The sequence below is a fragment of the Pogoniulus pusillus genome, chromosome 1 (genome assembly GCF_015220805.1).
Source record: "Pogoniulus pusillus isolate bPogPus1 chromosome 1, bPogPus1.pri, whole genome shotgun sequence".
Lineage (NCBI taxonomy): Eukaryota > Metazoa > Chordata > Aves > Piciformes > Lybiidae > Pogoniulus > Pogoniulus pusillus.
The window spans coordinates 6,443,002-6,461,995 of NC_087264.1; the positions used below are offsets into that span (position 1 = coordinate 6,443,002).

Below are 18,994 nucleotides of genomic sequence, written 5' to 3' on the forward strand. Positions count from 1 at the left end.
CCTGCCATGGCCACAAACACCCTAGCCTACATCAGGCTGGCCACAGCCTCATCCAGCCTGGCCTCAAACACCTCCAGCCATGGGGCCTCAACCACCTCCCTGGGCAACCCAGTCCAGGCTCTCACCACTCCCATGCTGAACAACTTCCTCCTCATGTCCAGCCTGAACCTATCCACCTCCAGCTTTGCTCCATTCCCCCTAGTCCTGTCACTACCTGACATCCTAAAGAGTCCCTCCCCATCTTTTTTGTAGGCCCCCTTCAGATCCTGGAAGGCCACAAGAAGGTCACCTGGGAGCCTCCTCTTCTGCAGCCTGCACAGCCCCAACTCTTTCAGTCTGTGCTCACAGCAGAGCTGCTCCAGCCCTCTGCTCATCCCCATGGTCCTTCTCTGGACACACTCCAGTATGTCCACATCTCTCTTGCACTAGGGGCTCCGAAACTGGATGCAGTAGAAATAATATTTTCTTTTGTTTTTTGGGAGGTTTTTATTTGTTTGGTTGGTTGTTTCATTGTTTGTTTTTTAAACTGAACTACAAATAGAAAAGGTTGGGTTATATATTTTGGGAATTAAACCAGAATTCCCTTCTGCAGTGGAACAAACTGTTCTGGATTAACACACATCTTCTTCCTACATATCCTCAAGTCTAAGCATCTGACTGGGTTTGGGTTGCTACTGATTGTCAAGGTCTTTCACATCCTTTCTGGATGAGAATTTGGATGAGAATCTCAATTTGACCTGCCAGGGGATCTCACAGAAGGGGAGGTAGTGAGGGTATGAGATCTGGAGGGCAGAGGAAACAGGTTCAGACAGCTGTAGCCTACATCAGCTCAAACTCCCAAGGTAGTCTGGGGCTGCAGTGACATTAAGGATTAAGGGTTACCTCTTGAGGGTTGAGAAGAGTTTAGGACAAGATAAAATATGGTCTCTGATCAAGAGGAACAAAAAGAAAACTGAATGAGACAGGGTACATACCAGGCTGGGGTAAGGAGGGATCTGGAGGTGTCCAGTCAAGTGTGCTGTGGGATGGAAAGCCTAAGGACTAGGAAGCCCAGGGAGAGGGGGTAAGGGTTACTTCATGTCCTGCTCTCCCCAGGACAGGGAATCATAGAAGCAAGCAGGTTGGAAGAGACGTCCAAGATCATCCAGGCCAACCTAGCATCCAGCCCTAGCCAATCAACTAGACCATGGCACTAAGTGCCTCAGCCAGGCTTTGCTCTCTCTGCCAACAACTTCCTCCTAACATCCAGCCTATACTTTCCTCAGCACAACTTGAGACTGTGTCCCCTTGTTCTATTGCTGCTTGCCTGGCAGAGGAGACCAACCCCACCTGGCTACAGCCTCCCTTCAGGGAGTTGTAGATAGCAATGAGGTCACCCCTGAGCCTCCTCTTCACCAGGCTAAACAACCCCAGCTCCAGGAAAAAACATACCCATAGACAGCAGGTATATCCTCCCTGCATCACTTATGCTTCCACCCCACCAGCAAAGGGACACCAGAAACCCTTCTCCTCATCATCTGCCCAGTCCTCTTTCTACAGGCAAAAAGATAACCCCAACTCTGCAAAGAGACATTTCCAGACAGGAAAATGTTGCTTGGAAAATGCATTAGCAAACTGATGAGAATAATGAATGGGAATGACAGAATGTGAACACATGGAAAACAAGTCAAGGCTATGGTAAAGGAAAACACATTTGTGCTAGTTTGAAGCTAGTTAGAATGTTTTGGTGAGAAGAATTTGATTACAGGCTGTGAAAGAGAAATAGTGGTGATGTCTACTTCACTCACAGGCTTGCTGAGAGGTATAAGAGCAAGAATCCAAACATAGATAAGGCATTGGGGCACTGCCTGGGCTCTGGGCTGCATTTCACAGTATCACAGTATCATCAGGGCTGGAAGAGACCTCACAGATCATCAAGTCCAACCCTTTGCCACAGAGCTCAAGGCTAGACCATGGCACCAAGTGCCACGTCCAATCCTGCCTTGAACAGCTCCAGGGACGGCGACTCCACCACCTCCCCGGGCAGCCCATTCCAGTGTCCAATGACTCTCTCAGTGAAGAACTTTCTCCTCACCTCCAGCCTAAATCTCCCCTGGCACAGCCTGAGGCTGTGTCCTCTCGTTCTGGTGCTGGCCACCTGAGAGAAGAAAGCAACCTCCTCCTGGCCACAACCACCCCTCAGGTAGTTGTAGACAGCAATGAGGTCACCCCTGAGCCTCCTCTTCTCCAGGCTAACCAATCCCAGCTCCCTCAGCCTCTCCTCGTAGGGCTTCGTATCTAACCTCACACACGTTGGGTGCCAAAATAAAAGAATGTGATGGTTTGGGTGTTCCCCACCCCCCCACACTTTGGAAATCACCCAGACTAGACTCAGAGGCTCTGGGAATTGAATGAACCTTATATTTACAGCTAGCACAATGTACAAGCAGATATTTACAGCATATACAATTATAGACAGAAATAGACAAGGTAAAAGGTCAACAGCCCTCCCAGAAACCTGAGTCCCCAGGAGGGGCTTCCAACCACCCTTCCACCTCCTCCCACCCCTCATTCTTACCCTAGACGTTGCCTTGTGCCCAAGAAAGAATGGAGGGTCAGCCAGGGGGGTTGGGAAGCAAGTGGATTAATCAGAGAGATGGTAGGTGAAGTTAGAGAGAAATGCAGCCCAGAGCTCAGGCAGTGCCCCAATGCCTTATCTATGTTTGGATTCTTGCTCTTACCCTTCTCAGCAAGCCTATGAGTGAAGCAGACATTGCCATTGTTTCTCTTTCACAGCCTGTAATCTGGTCCTTCTCACCAAAACATTCTAGCTAGCTTCAAACTAGCACAACATTTCAAAGCTGTGTTTCAGGGACATCAACCACTCCCACATCAGGCAGCACAGATGGAGCAAGCCTATAAGGAAGTCACCAAATTGTAACCTGACTGCTAGTATTTCCATAGCAAGCTTGAGATCACTGCTCCTAAGCTTTACCTGTGTTTTGCACATGCTGGGTATGCAAAAAGATTGTTGCAAGGGAAATGCTTCTCTTGCATCTCATTTTTCTCTCTCTGTTCTGTTCAACAAAGCACTGAGGTGTTTTACTTCACAGTATCACAGTATCATCAGGGTTGGAAGAGACCTCACAGATCATCAACCCTTTACCACAGAGCTCAAGGCCAGACCATGGCACCAAGTGCCACGTCCAACCTTGCCTTGAACAGCCCCAGGGACGGCGACTCCACCACCTCCCCGGGCAGCCCATTCCAGTGTCCAATGACTCTCTCAGTGAAGAACTTTCTCCTCACCTCCAGCCTAAATCTCCCCTGGCACAGCCTGAGGCTGTGTCCTCTTGTTCTGGTGCTGGCCACCTGAGAGAAGAGAGCAACCTCCTCCTGGCTACAACCACCCCTCAGGTAGTTGTAGACAGCAATGAGTTCACCCCTGAGCCTCCTCTTCTCCAGGCTAAACAATCCCAGCTCCCTCAGCCTCTCCCAGTTCTGCCTTAAATCTAACCTACCATAATGAATGAAGGTTGGTCAAACAGTCATCCCATGAAATCAAGCTTACACAGAAATGACAGCCTGAGCACTGGGAACTAAGTTGTTATTTACTACTGCAGGGTCTGGATTTCATGCTCACATTCCCTGCTGCCAGCATGATGCAATCAAAACAGGACTGTCTACGTCAGTGACTAAGTGAAGCCCAATCAAATAAAACCCCAAACAGTATGACATTAAATGGCTTATTTATAGGCTCCACTTTTCTAGACAATGAATCCAAGCATTTACATTTAATTATGAGATTTCAAATCTCAGTAATAGGTTGGACATTGTTCCATTAAGTTGTCTACTGCATACATTTCATTGCCAACAATTTGAAACTGGTTTGGTAATTTAGAATAGGAAAAGAGAAAGCAGTTTAATGATGGTGGATTTAGCAGGGATGTAAATTATACTTGATTAAAAGGGCATGAAAAAAGGGGTGGGCTATGTGGTGTCTTGACAGTCTAATTGATTTATTTTATCTCTTTTCCTAGGCACTGAATTCATAAGTTAAAGGGTTGACTCTGTACAGACCTGGTACCTGCTCCTGCATTTAAATCCTAAGGCCCCTTTTTGGTTTGGTCAAATCTGAAGCACTTGATAGAAACTAGGGGGCTGCTGTTGGACTGGCACTTCACATAACCCAGACAAGGAACCTTGTATGCCTTTATGGTGAAGTTTCCCAAGGAAAGAAATTCTATGTTATAGCATCACATGCCCCTGACTGCTGGCAACTCTCCTCTCATAGAATCAACCAGGTTGGAAAAGACCTCCAACATCATCCAATCCAACCTATCACTCAGCCCTATCCAATCAACCAGACCATGGCACTAAGTGCCTCAGCCAGGCTTTGCTTCAACACCTCCAGGGACAGTGCCTCCACCACCTCCCTGGGCAGCCCATTCCAATGCCAATCACTCTCTCTGCCAACAACTTCCTCTTGACATCCAGCCTAGACCTCCCCCAGCACAACTCAAAACTGTGCCCCCTTGTTCAGTTGCTGCTTGCCTGGCAGAAGAGATCAACCCCACCTGGCTACAGCCTCCCTTCAGGTAGTTGTAGACAGCAATGAGGTCACCCCTGAGCCTCCTCTTCTCCAGGATGCACACCCCCAGCTCCCTCAGCCTCTCCTTATAGGACTCTGTTCCAGCTTCATCGCCCTTCTCTGGACACATTCCAGCATTTCAACATCTCTCCTGAACTGAGGAGCCCAGAACTGGACACAGCACTCAAGGTGTGGCCTGACCAGTGCTGAGTACAGAGGACCATTTCTCATGGGAGACTTTCAGGAAAGCCCACAGCCACCTCACCCACAGTGGGTTAGTATGCTTTCTTTGAAGGAATCAGAATGTCCACTTTGGCCTCAGCATTTAATCTCTAAAGCCATAGACAGCTCCAAACCTATAATGCAAGACCTTATACCACTTTCTAGTTCAATACCCAAGCTACTGCTTTACTGTAGATTGAAGCAGTAATTGAATACAGACTTGGGTATAGCCTCCACCTGCACATAGAATTGCTTTCTCTAGGCTAGAGACTTGTGATTTGGGGTCCAACCTTAATGCAAAATAAACTGGGCACTCTATGAGAAATCAAAACATTCCTGAGAGGGAAAGACCAAGGCATTAGCAAGGCAATTACCATTACCAAAAATAACAAACTCATTTAAGTTTTTACATCCAATCCTTAAAGGTTGTTCCCTAATTTACAAGCACTGAAGACAAATCTTACCCTGAAGGCCAACTTACTGCATGGACTTGTTTGTTTTTTCTTTGGAAAAATATCTGCCTTGCAATAAGAAAGAGACATGAGGTTCTTAAATGAGCAGAATCATAGAATCAACCAGGTTGGAAGAGACCTCCAAGATCATCCAGTCCAACCTAGCACCCAGCCCTAGCCAGTCAACTAGACCATGACACTAAGTGCCTCAGCCAGGCTTTGCTTGAAAACCTCCAGGGACAGCAACTCCACCACCTCCCTGGGCAGCCCATTCCAATGCCAATCACTCTCTCTGACAACAACTTCCTCCTGACATCCAGCCTAGACCTCTCCCCAGCACAACTTGAGACTGTGTCCCCTTGTTCTGTTGCTGCTTGCCTGGCCGAAGACACCAACCCCCACCTGGCTAGTGTCCTTTCAGGGAGTTGTAAACAGCAATGAGGTCACCCCTGAGCCTCCTCTTCTCTAGGCTAAACACTCCCAGCTCCTTCAGCCTCTCCTCACAGGGCTGTGCTCCAGGCCCCTCACCAGCTTTGTTGCCCTTCTCTGGACACGTTCCAGTATCTCAACATCTCTCTTGAATTGAGGAGCCCAGAACTGGACACAGCACTCAAGCTGTGGCCTGACCAGTGCTGAGTACAGGGGAAGAATAACCTCCCTTGTCCTACTGGCCACACTGTTCCTGAGCCAGGCCAGGATGCCATTGGCTCTCTTGGCCACCTGGGCACACTGCTGGCTCATCTTCAGCTACTCTCTACCAGTACCCCCAGGTCCCTTTCTGCCTGGTTGCTCTCCAGCCACTCTGTCCCCAGCCTGTAGTGCTGCTTGGGGTTGTTGTGGCCAAAGTGTAGAACCCTGCACTTGGCCTTGTTCAATCTCATCCCGTTGGCCTCTGCCCACCCATGCAGCCTGTCAGGGTCCCTCTGCAGGGCTCTCCTACCCTCCAACAGATCAACACCTGCTCCTAGCTTGGTGTCATCTGCAAACTTACTGATGCTGGACACAATCCCCTTGTCCAGATCATCAATAAAGATATTGAACAGGACTTTGGAAATATTGAAGAGAGATTTGTGAGAATGAGCTCTTCTAACAAAAGCACAGAAGAACCAACTGCTGAAAATGTGATTTGGAAAAAAAATCAAAAGGGTGTTAGTTTAAGAATTAGGCTACTGGAATAATCCAAGCAGGAAAAAAGTAGATGTTTAATACATCTTGCCTCTTTTATTGCAGCATTCACATCTCCTGCGCTTCTGCTAAGGCTGTCCACCAGCATCGCCCCTTACCAGGCTCTATCCATGGCTCTCTCCAGAGGGTGCTTCCCATGTATGTGACCATCTGAAGCCCTTCACTTCCAAACTGCAAGGTAGAGTAGCACAACGATTGAAACAGTAGAATGCTACAGAAGAACACATTTCTTCGACACCTGCAAAGTGTAAGGTTCAAAGGGTTTATAAGGAACGTTGTGTGGCTCTTTTCTGTCCCCACTGCTTTTTTTACCTCCCTCACAAGCGTGGCTGTATGCAGTACAAAGATGTTCATCACCATGAGAGGACCTTAAAAAATAAAACTAACAAACTTAATGAAAGCTGAGCATTTCCTACAGCAATTCTGGCAGACACTTAAAAATTACCACCTCATCATTCCCCCACCCCCAGACAAGTGTCCTTATCTTTAAATACCTGCTAATGGGTATCTGATTGCTGGAAACTCACCATTGAAAAGGTACATGAAGTTTAGAGGGAAGAGAGGTGGAATAAAAAGCCAAGCACCTGAAAAACACTTCATTGCTTCTTTATTTAGATGCACCCACAGTACAGAGCCTCTTGAGCATGTGTAAAAGAGGAAGATTACACTTTAATAGCTGGGAGCACCATTGAGTTAAGTTTCTTTGATACCATTTTTAAGAAAGTAAATTATTTCCAAAGAGTGACATTTGAATCCAAGAGCTTAAAGACCTGCTTGTACTTTTATCCAGAGGTGGAAAGTCTTTTCCTTTTATTATTACTTTGAGCAGAAGACATTTTCACAGTCTGGTTAGACCAGTCTATATATTTTCATATGCACCTTTTTATATATATAAAAAGTGTTTCATTCCCCCCCCACCCCACCCACAAATAGTTAAATGCATCCCAGATTAAAAACAGCAATGGATCAGAGCATTCCTACGGGGAAAAACGAACTTTTGCTGCCCTCTCCTGCTTAAACAATGAAATGCTAAAATATTAAGATCTATGGATCTAATGCTAACCTTTAAACAAAAAGCATGACAGGTCATTTGCTATACTACAATCAAAAATAGGACAACAAGAAGAAATGTATCGGTAGTACTATTTATAGTTGGAAGGAAACTCCTCATCCTTACGTGAGGTTATGAATACAACATATTTACAGAGTGATCCAAATAACAAAACCTTGTATTCAGAGGTCATGATAAAAAGTGTAGGCTTCTGTGGATGGGAAAGCAACACTCAAGAGAGAAGTTCTCCATGAAAATTAGTTCCATTCTGTTTCAAGATACTGCATCAAAAAAGAGAAACTGGGCTGTACAAAACCAGCTGCAAACGTCAACTATAAAGACTAATCGGTGAGTGACTCACTCCAGAGTTGCTAAGGGAAGCAGGTGAGCCAAACTAAAGAAGCCACATAGAAACAAAACCATTCTTCCATCGTGTGCTTCGTCACCTTTCTTCTGTTTTAGGGCAGCTGCTTCAGGATGGTGCTATTACACAAGCGAGAGAGAAAAGGCCGTCTTTGTTTTCCAAGACAGAACTAAAAGCAAGTTATTTCAGTTTTACTTGGGGGTAGAAGAATCTAGTGTTTTCCCCTCCTCACTAAACAACTAAAAGGCTTTTAAAGCTCCTGATATTTTCCTTTCCAGAGAGTGAGAGAGCCTGAGGCTGTACTTACGCACATATAATCTAAGTACAGCTGCTCCATTTCTTACTCAAGCAATTCATGGCTCTAACACCCTCAATTATTCCATCTATAGGAAGAGCTAAAAAAAAAATAATTTAAATCCTTTTATTTATGCTAACAAAACCAAGATTACATTTACTATAAGCCTGCTAGTGAACGCTCCAATGACACTAGAATACTTTCTATTTAAAGCATTCCAACCTTTGGAAGAGAAACAAAAACCACTCAAAAGCGACGAAAGCAAAACAGTAAGGAAGACTTACAAGATGAAGCAAGCAGTGTGCTCAATTTAAAGTAGATGAGAGCAACTTTACTTTTACAGTTGTATCCCCATGACCTGATGCAATGCCCTACTACTGAAAATGCAGGTCTTTCCCTTTACCAGAGAGCATTCAATCCCTTCTCCTGAAACCAATATGGTACAGGACACAAGCGATCACCCAACAGCTGCTGTACATGCAGTTAATGAAGACATTTACACAAACAAAAGGTAGTTTGTAAAACTCCAGAAGCCAACAAAAGCATAAAGAGACACACTGATCATGCTTGGGCCCATATGCTGCCTTCTTCTTTGCCTACAACTCCAACTGATAGCAGTGGGAGCTCTGCAGAGCGGCAGGACATCGCCTTTGGATTGCGGCAAACAGCGGATCCCGGGGGTAGGGTCAAATCATTGTGGCAAGTGCTTCTTCAGGTACATCACACAGTGCAACCTAGTGCTGTGTCAGCCTTTTAGAGTCAAGTGACTAATATCACATCATCTTGTTCACTTTAAAGAAACATTCCTTCTCGGAAGTGATAAATCTTCTATAGATACTCCCCACCATCCCCACATCAGAGGTAACATCAGAGGTAACAAAATATTGCAACCCATCAGGTTCTCATCAGTTTTGTATGATCAACAGCAGAAAGTCATGTGAAAACTGAAAAACAGTTAGGAACAAACAACACTCACCTAAGCTCTAAGTACAGGACAAGGTGCTTTTCCTAATTTCATATTGTTGTGTTTCACTCCATCAGGCAGAAAACATTAATCGTTTTTCCTCCCTTCTATCTCAGGTTTTCACAACTATATAGAGTCTTGGAGCATGAGTCTAAGTCCACTCTCCTGTAAAGTATGATCATTCACACAGAAATCACAGTACCAAGTATTATTTTTGGTAACAGAAATAAAAGACTGTCAAAATCAATGGGCTAAGGGACATGATTTGTTAGAAATTTATTTAATCTTCAGTATTTCAGCTTGCACCTTTGCTTCAGCACTTGAAAATAAAATGTTTCAACCTTGACAGTAACTGTCTAATTTACATTGCGTCCCAGTCAAATGTCCTTAAAAGCAGCTCATATTAATCCCATTCAACCATGTTGTGTGTGGTGTTGGCGTGACTAGTTCCACTGTTTGGGTTTTTTTTTTGTTCCAGAATTAACAGTGCCAGGTTTTTACAAAACCATTGAGCTTACAACATTGGTGTGCGCAGACCCAGAGAGTACAAACTGTGACCTGATAATCCTGAAACAGTCAGTAGTCTGGAAGGGAATTCTTTTCTCTTTTTTAAACCTCTTTTCAGTGCCTGAAAACAAGAAAACTTCAAATCCTACTGGATCATTTTAAACGGTAGGAAGAAAAATAGACAAGCTTGTAGTTATACTGCATTTCTATCAACGGTAACAGGTCATAAATTCATGTTTGCAACTATCACAAAGACTCATGAACACCAATTCAGTTTTATACTCTAAAATACTGCTGGATTGATGGTTTAGGATTATCAATTCACTGTTGTCATATGTCTAGAACAGTTCAAAAGCATCCTGGAGGAAAATCCTGAAATACATACCTTTCGGTATAGAATAATGCAACTGCATTAGCTAAATATATACTGTACATAAATCTTATCAGCATTTTACCTACCAAAGATGTCAAGATTCCACTTTCAAATACAAAGCAGATAGCCAATAATGCATACTTATAATACAGCCCCTCCTCTATCATTTTTGTATATATATATATATATATTTGTTTTTCCTTTTGTTTTAAACAATTTGGTCACAATGCACCTTTGATATAAAAGCATTTTAAACTTTATTATTAATACTCAGAACATTAGGATTTCCAGAATTGGGTTGGTTTGTTCTCAGTAGCATTTGTAGAACCACTTTTGGTAACAAATACAGTAGTTAAGAATGAGCATCCAGATGAGAATGCAGAAGTATATCATCCAGAATCCTTTCCAGCTAAGACCACAGGGCTGGTACTGTGATGAGTAATAGTACTAGGATCACAAAAACACTATAGTATGTTTCTTAGAGGCTACATCCTCTTTTGCTGGAACACTTTATAAATACATATTAAAAAGTAAGGCAACAACTCCAAACAGTTCAAACTGCTATCGTGACTCAACTTCCAATTAGATCCATGACCACTGGAGATCAATTTCACGCTTGCACTGTTTAGTGTTTGTCTTTATTCTTTCAGAATGGTCCAATAAAAACATACTGTAACAATTTAGCAATTAGTATTTCTAGAACATCTCTGGTACGTGTGTCCAATGCCATGGCTCTAATACTGCTTACGTACCCAAGTCCAGACTATTACCACTCCCCATTTTTAAAGGATTGTGGACACCAATATGGATTTGCAATAAATAGGTGCATGAATCCAAAACTCTCTACCACTCCCCATTTTTAAAGGATGGTGGACACCAATATGGATTTGCAATAAATAGGTGCATGAATCCAAAACTCTCTACCACTCCCCATTTTTAAAGCACGGTGGACACCAATTTGGATTTGCAATAGATAGGTGCATGAATCCAAAACTCTCTACCACTCCCCATTTTTAAAGGATGGTGGACACCAATATGGATTTGCAATAAATAGGTGCATGAATCCAAAACTCTCTACCACTCCCCATTTTTAAAGGATGGTGGACACCAATATGGATTTGCAATAAATAGGTGCATGAATCCAAAACTCTCTACCACTCCCCATTTTTAAAGCATGGTGGACACCAATTTGGATTTGCAATAGATAGGTGCATGAATCCAAAACTCTCTACCACTCCCCATTTTTAAAGCATGGTGGACACCAATATGGATTTGCAATAAATAGGTGCATGAATCCAAAACTCTCTACCACTCCCCATTTTTAAAGCATGGTGGACACCAATTTGGATTTGCAATAGATAGGTGCATGAATCCAAAACTCTCTACCACTCCCCATTTTTAAAGGATGGTGGACACCAATATGGATTTGCAATAAATAGGTGCATGAATCCAAAACTCTCTACCACTCCCCATTTTTAAAGGATGGTGGACACCAATATGGATTTGCAATAAATAGGTGCATGAATCCAAAACTCTCTACCACTCCCCATTTTTAAAGCATGGTGGACACCAATATGGATTTGCAATAGATAGGTGCATGAATCCAAAACTCTCTACCACTCCCCATTTTTAAAGCATGGTGGACACCAATATGGATTTGCAATAAATAGGTGCATGAATCCAAAACTCCCTTTCCCTATTATGTTTATCACCTACTTCTTTAACTCTTAACGTTCAGTTAAGGAAGCACCAGAGAGAGTCTGGTACCAAAAAAACCAAAAATAATTAAAAAAAAATGCTCACACCAGTAAACAAAACTTTTATTCAGGGCTTTTGTTTTTCATGGCCCTGATCTCAATGGACATTCAACTTATGAAGATGTGCAAAAGGAAAAGAAAGTCAAATTACAGTAAAGTTATCCAGAGAAGGAGGATGTTACACAAACTCATAAGGAAATGACAGTCTTTTTTTTTTCTCTTTTACTATAAATACACTGAACATTTTAGCAGAAAGACAAGCTAAATTTTAAGATTGTTCACATTTGAAAGTTGTAGTATACTCTCTGCTAACGATAAATAAGGAACAGGTCCTGACAATGGAATTTGACATTGCAATTTTCATCAACAGATCTTTGAAGACTGGTTTTAAAGAAGGGTTAAAACAATGATTATGTTTGCAAAGTTCTGAGAAGTCCATCTGCTGTCCAAACTTTGGATTAAAGTCCTTATTTTTTGTTTCCTTTACTTAGAGACAGGTATATACAGTGCTGTTGTAATAATGAAACAAATGTGAAATCTACTGTAAAGTTGCACAATACAGAAAACTGTTGCTCCATCTTCTACTACATAAATGTGTGACTCCACAGGTTAATAATGCTGTTTTGTTTGTTTGTTAAGTTGGAATTATTCCATCACGTCTAAGACCTCTCTTTAATTCCAGATCCTCCAGTTTTTTCCACAGTTCTTCACGTTCTTTTTCTTTCTTCTTCTCACTGAGAGATGAAATAAAACAAAGAGTTAGCAGGAGAGGTAACTGTAGAATATTCATGTTACTTAATAAATAGTTGACAATAATTAGCAGGACTGGTTTTTTGAACACAACTGTAATTTCCCTCACTTAATTTTTGTTGCCTACATAAATATCACCAGGGATACCACATTCCTACAAGAGCTACGTAGCATTTGCTTGAGCATCAGACTTTGATGGCCAAATAGATGAAAATTAAACACCTAATGTAACATTTCCTGTCTCTGCCACAGCTTACACTGAATAAATCTCCTTGATACTGCAAGGCACAAAATGCTTTCCATTTCTACTACCTCAATTTGAAGGTTCATAAGAAATGGAAATCTAGTAGAATCATAGACTCAACCAGGTTGGAAGTGACCTCCAATATGATCCAGTTCAATCTAGCACCCAGCCCTATCCAATCAACTAGACCATGGCATTAAGTGCCTCAGCCAGACTTTCCCTGAAGAACTCGTAGTAGGTACAGACATGGAGATTCTCTGATGGTCATATTAGAGAATCCTTGGAAAAAAAACATTTCAAAATGTTAGAAACGTTCCTACACATCTCAATTCAGTGAAAATGCAACATCCAGCTCGTTTATTTGGAATCTTAACTTCCCAAGAGTATTTCATTAAATATATATTAAAAAAAAATCCAAACAACATTGACATAAATCCCTGAAGAACACTAAAGCCCTCTGTACCTAGAAAGTATTTAAAAATAAATATAAGTGAAATAGCCTGACATTTTCAGGGTACTTACTGACATTTATCTCCTAAACATGAAATACATTTCATAGAATCAACCAGGTTGGAAGAGATCTCCAAGATCATCCAGTCCAACCTAGCACCCAGCCCTACACAATCAACCAGATCATGGCACTAAGTGCCCCAGACAGGCTTTGCTTCAACACCTCCAGGGACAGTGCCTCCACCACCTCCCTGGGCAGCCCATTCCAATGCCAATCACTCCCTCTGCCAACAAATTCCTCCCAACATCCAACCTAGACCTCTCCCGCCACAACTTGAGACTGTGTCCCCTTGTTCTATTGCTGCTTGCCTGGCAGAAGAGACCAACCCCCACCTGGCTACAGCCTCCCTTCAGCTAGTTGTAGACAGCAATGAGGTTCACCCCTGAGCCTCCTCTTCTCCAGGCTAAACACTCCCAGCTTCCTCAGCCTCTCCTCACAGGGCTGTGTTCCAAGCCCCTCACCAGCTTCATTACCTTTCTCTGGACACCTTCCAGCACCTCAACATCTCTCTTGAATTGAGGAGCCCAGAACTGGACACAGCACTCAAGCTGTGGCCTGACCAGTGTTGAGTACAGGGGAAGAATAACCTCCTTTGTCCTGCTGGCCACATTGTTCCTGAGTGGAGGCCAGGGTGCCACTGGCTCTGCTGGCCACCTGGGCACACTGCTGGCTCATGTTCAGCTACTAATACCAGTACTCCCAGGTCCCTTTCTGCCTGGCTGCTCTCCAGCCCCTCTGTCCCCAGCCTGTAGTGCTGCTTGGGGTTGTTGTGGCCAAAGTGTAGAACTCTGCACTTGGCCTTGTTAAATTTCATCCCATTGGCCTCTACCCACCCAGCCAGCTTGGCAAGGTCCCTTGTCTGCTAGAAAACCAGTTTTGTTTCAACTCCACTAGCAGATTGAACCTTATTTATCAACACCTATCTAGGATTCATCTGACCTCTTAGTTCAAGCCTATATCCAAGTCTCTAAAAGTAAAATACTGTAAAAATGAACAGTGTAGATTTTTTTGTGTATAAAACTTTGCATTTTGCAGTAACCACAAAGAACGAAAGGACAGTGTGACTCCAGTCACACAGCTCAAAAAATAGGGCCTCCAAGTGACTTCATAGCCTGTGCTAGCCTAACAAGGTCTGACAACATGCAGTACCCTTTACCTTGCTTGGGGGAACCCTGTGTCACAGAAAAGGTATGACTTAAATTAAGTTGCAAACTCTAAATTCCTAAAATTTCCTCATGTTTTTCCCCTGATGCTGAAGCTTTTCAGGAAAAATGATGTACTGTAATTGGAAAAGATTAAAATAGGAGAAATACAGAAAGCATTTTACTAGAGTGGAACTAATGATCCTGTGAGTGGTGTATCTAATGGATCCTACATGCCAAAGGACTCTGACACAGCTGATACTCTGAAGGAGAAATGAAAGGGTTGAGAGATGCTTCTTTGCTTTAGCTAAAACCTAGGCTACAAACAGGAGTTTGATTTTTACAAGTATTAGAGGTTTCCCTCATGTTTCTTTCCAAAAGTCAGGGCAACTTGACATATTTAAGCAAAGTGTTATCTTTAAGCCCTCATTTTTATTTTATCATTGAAGATTTTGATACATTTAAGTTTTTCAGAATGCAGAGTCAAAAGAAATTCCACGAAGACTGAGGATTTCCAAGCAGTGGATACTGCAATTTCACAAAGAGAAGGCTACAGAGCATGCAAGGGGAAAAACAAGGCACTGGATCTATTATGTGTAAGATTATGCAACTGCATCTGAATGTAAGGGAAAAACTCAACAGCAGGCCTTATGCACAGCTGACAAAAGAAGCTTTAAAAAGTTACCGCTGACGATCTGACTTGTAAGTGGCTGTCAGCTCGTCAAACATGGTGCTGTTCATTTCCATAAACGCCTTCAACACATTGTAGACTAAAGCCACAATAGCCCTGTGAAAGGTTAAAAGAGAAAAAGAAAGGAGTCTTGTTAGTTTCAGGTGAAATCAAACATAAAACAAGCGCTCTTCCCGGCGTTTCGGCAACCAGTTAGGCTCTTGCAAGTGTGGTGATGTGAAATCACTTTTGATTAACATATTTAAAAGGTGAGAATCAGCTTTCATGTCTCTACTGACTACTTAAATGGAGCAAACTAAAACTCTAGGGTAAAAGGTAACAACAGAAAGCAATTACACATAACTACAGACTCTTTCCTCGTGCTGTGGAACAATGCTGAATGCAACTCCAGGGATTCAAATCATCAATGCTAGCAGAAGGAATAGAATTTGAACACGAAATGGAAGCGATTCAGATTGCTTTACAATTTTTCTAGGAAGCTGAACATTCAGTGCATTTATGTTAAATACAAGGCTGTATTTCATGAGTAATGTCTTTGTACTCACACATTCACTTTGATACAGTCAAAAACTTCCAAAAAACAAGCCCTGCAAGCTTGTGTCTTCTGTATGCATATATCTAAAACATATGTAGCATCTATCGATCTATAGAGATGTATTTCTATAAAGCTCTGCCTACTTAACTTATTGCTGTTCCCAAGCTTACCCAAAAGCCAATATGAAACATGCTTATTTGAATTTGAGTTGCTCAGCTGCATAAAACATGACAGGCTTGCTTTGTTCAGGCAGGAAGAAATGATATATAATAATTTTGAGGAGACATCAACGGCATTCTGTTTCACAAAGGTTCAAGAAAGGTAGAAGCAGCTTACTCTTTTATATCATCTGACTGGATGAATCATCTAAAATACACTAGAATGTATGAAATATTCAACTAAAATATACTAAAATGCACAAAATATTCATCTAAAATACACTAAAATGTACAAAATATTCATAGAATCATAGTATCAACCAGGTTGGAAGAGACCTCCAAGATCATCCAGGCCAACCTAGCACCCAGCCCTATCCAGTCAACTAGACCATGGCACTAAGTGCCTCAGCCAGGCTTTGCTTCAACACCTCCAGGGACAGCGCCTCCACCACCTCCCTGGGCAGCCCATTCCAATGCCAATGACTCTCTCTGACAACAGCTTCCTCCTAACATCCAGCCTAGACCTCCTCCAACACAACTTGAGACTGTATCCCCTTGTTCTCTTGCTGCTTGCCTAGCAACATCTGGAACAGTCTCATTACCAGAAACATCCCAGAGCACATTATAAATGGTTGGGCAGGAGCATGGCCAAGCTGGAGACCAGAAATGCAGAACTATGCCCTGGGAAGTGTCTCTGTGTGACAGTTCTAGGCTAGGTACAAAACAAGATGACAAGCTGGAGACCAGGAATGCAGTACTCTGCCCTGGGAAGTGTCTTTGTGTGACCAGTTCTAGGCTAGGTACAAAACACGATGACTAATGTCTGAAAAGATAAAATATTTTTACAAATGCTTTAAAGTTAAGGTATTAAATCTACTGGGACCTGAACACAGCACAGCTTATTAAAAACACTGTGTTTAATAAACAGCAACCATCTTGACAAAGGAAAACTTTTCAAATCAAGTACAGAATACATGACATCTAACTGTAATAGCATTTTTCATTAAAACACTTTCTACTAGGTCATTCAGTTTGAAAATTAAAATAACAAATAAAGACTGCATCAATAGGAAGCAACTGCTGTATTACTGTGCACAAGTGAAGAGCTGAGTTAAATAAATTTAGACAAAAAACAACCCAATCTAAGAACATAATGACCAAAAAATCGTAGAATCAACCAGGTTAAAGAGACCTCCAAGGTCATCCAGGCCAACCTAGCACCCAGTCCTAGGCAATCAACTAGACCATGGCACTAAGTGCCTCAGCCAGGCTTTTCCTCAACACCTCCAGGGATGGTGACTTAACCACCTCCCTGGGCAGCCCATTCCAATGCCAATCACTCTCTCTGGCAACAACTTCCTCCTAATATCCAGCCTAGACTTCCCCTGTCACAACTTGAGACTGTGTCCCTTTATTCTCTTGCTGCTTGCCTGGCAGAAGAGACTGACCCTCATCTGGCTACAGCCTCCCTTCAGGTAGTTGTAGACAGCAATGAGGTCACCCCTGAGCCTCCTCCAGGCTAAACACCCCCAGCTCCCTCAGCCTCTCCTCACAGGGCTGTGCTCCAGGCCCCTCAGCAGCTCTGTCACCTTTCTCTCGAGACACATTCCAGTTCCTCAACATCTCTCTTGAATTGAGGAGCCCAGAACTGGACACAGCACTCAAGCTGTGGCCTGACCAGTGCTGAGTACAGGGGAAGAATAACCTCCCTTGTCCTACTGGCCACACTCTTCCTGATTCAGGACAGGATGCCATTGGCTCTCTTGGCCACCTGGGCACACTGCTGGCTCATCTTCAGCTACTATCTACCTGTACCCCCAGGTCCCTTTCTTCCTCGCTGCTCTCCGGCCACTCTGTCCCCAGCCTGTAGCACTGCTTGGGGTTGCTGTGGCCAAAGTGTAGAACCCTGCACTTCGCCTTGTTAAATCTCATCCCATTGGCTTAATGATGTCTAAATACCTCACAGATATTGACTCAAAAATGCTAGTACCAGAGATATCAGTCACAAAGCTTGAGTAATGCAACACAATTGTCTTCTAGACAATTTACAATCAGGCTGAAGACATTAACTAGGTTTTTTTGTAAATGGTGTGGGAGAAATGCTGGATGAGTAACACATTTTCTTCAATAACAATGTAACAGCCAATTTTTCTTTTCTCCAGCTTGTGAGAAGGTCTATTTTTGTTCCAGATAATTAAAGACATTCTGAGATAAGATCAAGTGTAGACTAATTTATATTGGCATTAAGAGAGCCGCACCTGCTCGTGCTAGGTTTGGATTTGCATCTCTTCTGTTCAGATGTTCCTCTGCTACCATTCCCTACATCTATCAGTGGTATGTCACATGCTAAGATAAAGTGTAATGGCAACAACTTACGGATTCCAGTGCTCTTTAGAAATCCTATAAAGGCTGGAAAACATGATGGGAAGTATAACATTGGAATTCTCCTCTATCAAACTCATGATGTACTCGTTATTCCAATAATACAGTGCTCTTTCAGCCACCTTTGAGTTAAAGGGGAAAACGTTAATAGCAATTCAGGTACCTCACATTTTGAAGTTTTCTAAATGAAAAACAAATCACAGAGAAATTTCATGAAGATAAATTAATAAGCCATTAACTTTGGAATTAAAACTCTACTTTATTCAATAACATAATATGCATTAAAGGAATTAGGTTCTTTTCCTATAATCCAGATCCCACAGCATCCACTCTCTTTCCCCTGAGCAGTGTGTTGTTACTCACTGAAGATCAGGTGCAGATACTGCATTAATGCTGCAGCTGTGGAGGGAAGAGCAGACAAGACTTTGCATCACCCCTTTCCCTCAATCCTGTGACTGCAGTCAGAATGAAGAGAGCAGGGCTAGGATACCAGAGGAAGCAGACAGGGAAAGGCCCAGTAGTTGGGCGAAATAAGGGTCAGGTAATCTGAAGTGTGAGGAAGGTTATTAATGGTAATAATCTCTCTGTGGAGAAGATGACAGGGTAGGAGGGAAAACACTGATCTAAATTAGAGTAAAAACAAGTATTGTCCAAGGAAGAACCAAAATTACACATGCCTTTAAGCCAAGTTAGGTCACTTAGCTTAATATGGAGATGGCACAGGCCAGGAATATTATCTCCACATATGTTTCAAATTAAACTCTATTCATTCTCCTCCTTCTCATTATGCAATGTGAAGGAAACAAGCTGTAAGTTCTATCACAACTGTCCAGAAAACTCC

General features: G+C 42.7%; 1 protein-coding gene across 3 annotated transcripts in view; it reads right to left on the bottom strand.

The window, feature by feature from the left end:
• Positions 1 to 9,355: 9,355 nt before the first annotated feature.
• Positions 9,356 to 18,994, bottom strand: part of PPP2R5E (protein phosphatase 2 regulatory subunit B'epsilon) — an 88,998-nt gene continuing 79,359 nt past the window's right edge. For 2 of the 3 annotated variants that reach the window (XM_064156660.1, XM_064156580.1), the window contains exons 12-14: positions 18,148 to 18,275; positions 15,073 to 15,174; positions 9,356 to 12,474 (exon numbers count right to left, since the gene is read on the bottom strand). In XM_064156660.1, the coding sequence (XP_064012730.1) occupies positions 12,375 to 12,474; positions 15,073 to 15,174; positions 18,148 to 18,275 (330 nt within the window). In that variant the 3' untranslated portion in view covers positions 9,356 to 12,374. The remainder of the gene's footprint in view (positions 12,475 to 15,072; positions 15,175 to 18,147; positions 18,276 to 18,994) is intronic. The other variant, XM_064156745.1, reaches the window with a different exon arrangement.